Here is a 6,000-nt window from a genome sequence, read left to right on the forward strand (position 1 = left end):
GGACCTGAAGCAAGGATATGCATATTATTGATACCATTTGAAAGGAAACACTTTGAAGTTTGTGGAAATGTGAAATTAATGTAGGAGAATAACACATTAGATCTGGTAAAATATAATACAAACAAAACAACATGTATTTTCATTTTTTTTAATCCTCTTTGAAATGCATGAGAAAAGCCATTACATCACATTGGAGTTTGGGCGCAATTTAGAGTTTGGCCACAAGATTGCAGCAGTGTATGTGCAAAGTTTCACACTGATCCAATGACGCATTGCATTACTGCACAACATTTTGTATGAAGTCTGCCCAAATGTGCCAAATTGGTCAATTGATACATTTTCAAGTACATAACTATAGAGAACATACAAAAATTATATGGTAATAAAAAATGTAAGTTTACACACTCCCGGCAATATCATAAATTATGTATAATTAGCTTCCCTACAGAAAAGACACTATCCTTCATACATCTAGATGGCCGGGCGGTGTGGGTGTGGGGCCAGACACAGCAGGGGTTCAAAATGTAGAACCAGGTTCCTACATTTGATAATAAAAATCAAACGAAACTATGTTACATTTTTATCTCTGGGACCCTCAGGATGACAAATCAGAGCAATATTACTGAATGTAAGTACATTATTTACCTTCAGAGGTGAATGTATCAAACCAGTTGCCGTGATAAGTTTGTTGTTGTGCACTCTCAAACTCAAACAATAGCATTGTATTTTTCACTGTAATAGCTACTTGGACCCTTCAGTTAGATTAACACGAATTTAAGCTTTCTGCCCATATAAGACATGTCTGTGTCCAGGAAAGTTGGCTGGAACAACGTCATTCTATTCACATTAGTGCACGTTAGCAACAACCATCCCGGTATAGGGACACCGATCCCGTAGAGGTTAAAATCACCCACACAGCTGATCTCAATTGCAACCATCATTGGCCACCGATTTACCACTCCATAACGCGGATGTCGGTGTTATCTTTTAGTCTCATAGAGAATGATAGAGGCCTCTAGTGGCCAAAAGGCCGTATTAGCATGGGCAGCGCCATTGAGGGCATCCACCATTTTAATGTAGTCAACTGGGTGGGACTTCCAACTTCATTGGCTGATCCCTCGTGGTGACCGTGTCCAACCGGTACAATAAGAGGGATCAGCCAATTGTTTAGGAAAAAAATGGACTACTTCAAAATGGAGATTGCCTCTGGCAGTGCCCATGCTGTCACAGATGCTACAATGGTGTCACGGCTCAGGAGAAGACCCAGAGGCAGACAGTTTCGAAGTAACAAAAGTTTATTACAAAAACAGGGGGGCAGGCAAATGACAGGTCAAGGGCAGGCAGGGGTCAGTAATCCAGAACAGAGTCCAAAAGGTACAGAACGGCAGGCAGGCTCAGGGTAGGCAGAGTTCAGTAATCCAAGGCGATGTCACAAGGTACAGAACAGCAGGCAGGGTCAGGGCAGGCAGAATGGTCAAAACCGGAACTAGAGAAAAACAGGAGAATGGGGAAAACTGCTGGTACGCTTGACAAGACGAACTGGCAACAGACAAACAGAGAACACAGCAAAAAATACCCTGGGGAAGATGGGCGACACCTGGAGGGGGGTGGAGACAAGCACAAAGACAGGTGAAACAGATCAGGGTGTGACAAATGGCACAGATACAAAATCAGTCCTCTATTTAGCTATGTGTTTAGTCCTGAATGCAACCAAAAAATCAAGATGATTTCGCCCTCTGGTGGGTATTATCATCGTAACAATTTAATCCTAAAGTTGATTTATCTATTTGATAAGTATTTAAGTATTTAATTTCCTTGTTTACCATGGCAAATCTACTATGGCAATATAGCCTCCCCTACACATTTTATGGATGGAAAAATCATGGTGTAGGATACATTTTTCATTTCCAATTGTATTAAATCTATTAATGATTTTACTTCTATTAATAAAATATGGCCATTTCTGTTCGAGGGGAAAAGCAAATATTCCTTAACTGTAGGCTACAAATTGGACATATGGAAGTAAATCATGATTGAATTGTATGATTTTTTAAAAACAATTTGACAATCATTAATTACAATTGAAATAAAGTATTTCCTTGTTTATCTTGCCACAGCAGTGCCTTAGACCGCTGCGCCACTCGGGAGGCCCTTACTGTGACAATCCTACACATTTTATGTTTCCAATATATGTAATATATTCATTACGATTTGTCTTTAAAAAATATAGTCATTTCTTATCAAGACCAGGGGTCGGAAATATCCCTGCACTGTCCATATTTGTGTAACTTAATCAAGTCAGTCGTGATGGGTTATAAAATCTATAACTTTTATCAAATGAAAATATAGGCTGATAAAGTTATTTAAAATGGCACACATATCCTATTTTGCAATTTAAGTTGATAGGTTTGAAGTATAGGCCTACAACTCCTATATTCTTATAATAAGTATTTTTACATTCATCAGTTACAGTTTCAGATGCTCCTGATAGGTTGTTATTTCATTGGGGGGTGGGAATAAAGAATCTAGACAATGAGAGTTGCAGCTGTCTGCCATCAAAGTAAGATCAGCTAAATCACGGATTTATGCTTGTGGGATTTTCATTGCAATCAAGTTTATTTTAGCACGCAGGTGCGTGTAATCTCCCATTACTATAATTTTAAGAAAACCAGCGCTAACACAGTGCTCCATGAGAAGTTCTGCGTCTTCGTTGCTATCCACCCAGAGTGACTCTGTGTCTGATAACAAACACAAGCGTGTTGTGGCTCTATGTGCGTCTCTCAGGTGTACTCTGGTGCCTGGGGGGACCTGGAGGGGGTGATTAAGTGCCAGATGGAGGAGGTTCCTCGTTATGACCCGGGTGCTGAGATGGAGCACAGGAAGGAGGCTTCGCCCTTCAACAAGCCCACCAAGGGAACCTCTGTGGAGAAGTTCAAAGCGATAGTCCTCAGCCACCTCAAGGTTAGAGTACTGTCATCTCATCCCAGTGTGATTCATTAGCCTACCTGCTTTTCCACTTTATAAATTGTTTCATGTCTGCAACACTTATTTGAAGGCTAGCAACATAAGGACTTCATAACACATTCATACATACTGCCTTCATAATCTGGGCTTCATAGCCGCAAGTTGATACTTTCGTTATGTCACAGTATTCACATCCATGTAACTTATTGCAACCTTTGTAAGTGTGTTATGATTAAGTGGCTAGTGTGTTCATTAATGCAGTTACTGTTACGAAGGTATCTCTTACCCTTATTCCTCTTCCTCTCCAGACCAAGGTGGGTGAACAGGCCAACCTTCAAGACCTGGTGAGCCTGGTTCTTTTCGTGGCCGACTACAACAAAGACGGCCTCATTTCCCTACCAGAGGCCCGTTCCATGTGGGCCCTGCTCCAGCTCAATGAGTTCCTGCTAGCGGTGGTCCTGCAGGACAGGGAGCATGCCCCCAGGCTCCTGGGCTTCTGTGGGGACCTGTACGTGATGGAGAAGGTAATCCAATAGGAACACCCATTTATGGATTTGTCACGAGAATTTTCAATCCCAATGATGATAACTAAACAATCATTTAAGCTTTGACCAATTCCCCGAGGTTGTAAGTCATGGGTTCAAAATAAGAATTAGACAGTCTCAGATACTGCAAAAGGTTCGTTGTTCTTTATTCAGAGGGCTCTGAAGTCAAAACTGAGAACACAGTCTTTATAACAACCACACACACAACTGAATTCTTATGAATAGAAACTCCACTTTTATTTTAGGGGGGCTGTATCTTTTTCCACAGTTCACATTCCTAGTTTTCACTTTCCTACCAGCCTGGCAGTTTCTATCCGTTCCTCTCCTCCCTAGATTCGAAGGGCCTTGGAAGGGCCCTCTTTCCTGTTGTCAGTTTTCAGGGTTACAACCAGGTCATGTGACGATCAATTGTCCTTTGTTTTCTCAACTATACCTTTCTCACTCTTAACTTGTCTCACACACACATTATTGGATTATAATCTTATAATTCTAATACATTTCACACCGTTAAATACGTTTCAGGGTGGAATTCTTTAGTCATTACTTTAAACATATAAATTCCTTTATCAGGATTCTAATAACTTTTTTTGTGTTAAAAAATGTTCTCACACAACACAAACATTAACACTAACAAATGGATTCCAATCATGAGCTTATTTATGTGAAGAAAGTCATCACAGCTCTCTCCCTCCTTTTTCTCCTCACCCTCCTTCTTAACCCCATCTCTCTCGCTCCCTCTCTACCCCTATTTCTCTGTTCCTGTATTTGATGGAGAAGGTGCCCTACGCTCCCCTGTACGGTATCAGCCTGCCCTGGGTAGTGGAGCTGTGGATACCCGCAGGGTTACGACGCAGCATGGACCAGTGGTTCACGCCCTCCTGGCCCCGCAAGGCCAAGATCTCCATTGGCCTGCTGGAGCTTGTAGAGGATGTCTTCCACGGCACCTTTGGCTCCTTCCTCATGTGTGACGTGAGTGTAGCCGACTTTGGCTACAACGACCGTCATGACCTGAAAGTGATGGACGCTCGTCACATCGTCCCCGAGGCCACTTTCCAGGAAGCCATGAGGGAGCAGCGGTGCAACGTGGACGAGGACTGTCTTTACGGGACTGACTGTCGCACTTCCTGTGACCTCACCAAGCACCGGTGTACACCAGAGGTGACACGGCCCAACCTGGCCAAGGCATGCAGCTCGCTGAAGGAATATCTCCTGCGTGGGGCGCCGTCTGACATACAGGATGAGCTGGAGAAACAGCTGTATGCTTGTATAGCATTAAAGGGCTCGGCGGAACAAATGGAGATGGAACACTCGCTTATACTGAACAACCTGAAGACCTTGTTGTGGAAGAAAATATCGCACACCAAGGACTCCTAATGAGGCGAAAACATAGGTACTGTACATCCCAACTCTCCACCCTTCTCCCAAAGTGTGCACTAGAACACTCCCGGTCATGTATTTGAAAGCATTGGTTGGAAACGGGTTTTCATTGTTGTAAATCCAGTACGGATAGTGGTTAATAAATACACAATTTGGAAAAGGGTGGAGAATCAGTACACATATGAGCACTACCGCTGCCTCTCTGTCAAACCATCTGGTTTCACAACGCCTCAGAACTGGACTTGACTGGGAGTCTATGGCAGGAGCGGATGAAACAACCGCTGGTTTTAATTGGCTGATCTGTCTATCACCATCTAGTATAACCCTTAGAACCTCCCCCTACTTTGTGGACTTGTGGAGTTCAAAGCGCAAGTAGTGCAAATTATTTAAACAAGTGAGAAAGTTTGGAAAATGTGAAAGTACTCATCTAGAAATAGTTTTCACATATTAACTTTATATTCCTGAACTCAGAATCAGTTGAGCATCCCAAAAAGAATATGGTCAATGTGATAGAACATTTATTTTCAAGTACCATCTAATAGAGATCCACAGTGGAGGTGTCATAATACCCATAAATCCTTATGGTCAAACAGAGAAATGGTTCCAATTGTTTTGACACCACTCATTTTCCCATAGGGGATTTTAGAAACACTTCAAAATAAGGGCTGTGTTTCGTGATAACCATATAAATCTCTCTCCAACAAGGTGACTTTTATCAATATATTCGGCTCTATTTACACTAGGCTACCTGAGGCGGCAGGTAGCCTAGTGGTTAGAGCATTGGGCCAGTAACCGAAAGGTTGCTGAATCAAATCCCCGAGCTGGCAAGGTAAAAATCGGTCATTCTGCCCCTGAGCAAGGCAGTTAATCATGAAACATACACCCCTGCCCTTTTTCTTCTAGGTGGCTGTACCGACTCCAACAGCATATCCCAAGAGAGACACATTTTCAGTTAAACAGAGTATGTTACCATCCCTGATGTCTCTCTGGAAAGCAAATATTGCCCTAATTTCGTCTACCTTCTTATCTAGAGACCGGACATTAGCGAGTACTCGGAAGCGGTAGGTGGTGTGCGTGCCTTCCGAAGTCTGACCAGAAGACCACTCCATCTGCC

The 6,000-nt window shown here is 42.6% G+C and overlaps 1 protein-coding gene across 2 annotated transcripts in view; it reads left to right on the plus strand.

Annotated features, from left to right (window-relative positions):
- The window catches only part of LOC115192330 (divergent protein kinase domain 1A-like), a 28,851-nt gene extending 23,218 nt beyond the window's left edge, over nucleotides 1-5,633 (plus strand). For both annotated transcript variants that reach the window (XM_029750704.1, XM_029750703.1), the window contains exons 5-7: nucleotides 2,785-2,961; nucleotides 3,273-3,488; nucleotides 4,287-5,633. In XM_029750704.1, coding sequence (XP_029606564.1) covers nucleotides 2,785-2,961; nucleotides 3,273-3,488; nucleotides 4,287-4,883 — 990 coding nt within the window. In that variant the 3' untranslated portion in view covers nucleotides 4,884-5,633. The remainder of the gene's footprint in view (nucleotides 1-2,784; nucleotides 2,962-3,272; nucleotides 3,489-4,286) is intronic.
- The last annotated feature ends 367 nt before the right edge of the window (nucleotides 5,634-6,000 follow it).

The sequence above is a fragment of the Salmo trutta genome, chromosome 4 (assembly GCF_901001165.1).
Source record: "Salmo trutta chromosome 4, fSalTru1.1, whole genome shotgun sequence".
In the NCBI taxonomy this organism is placed as follows: domain Eukaryota; kingdom Metazoa; phylum Chordata; class Actinopteri; order Salmoniformes; family Salmonidae; genus Salmo; species Salmo trutta.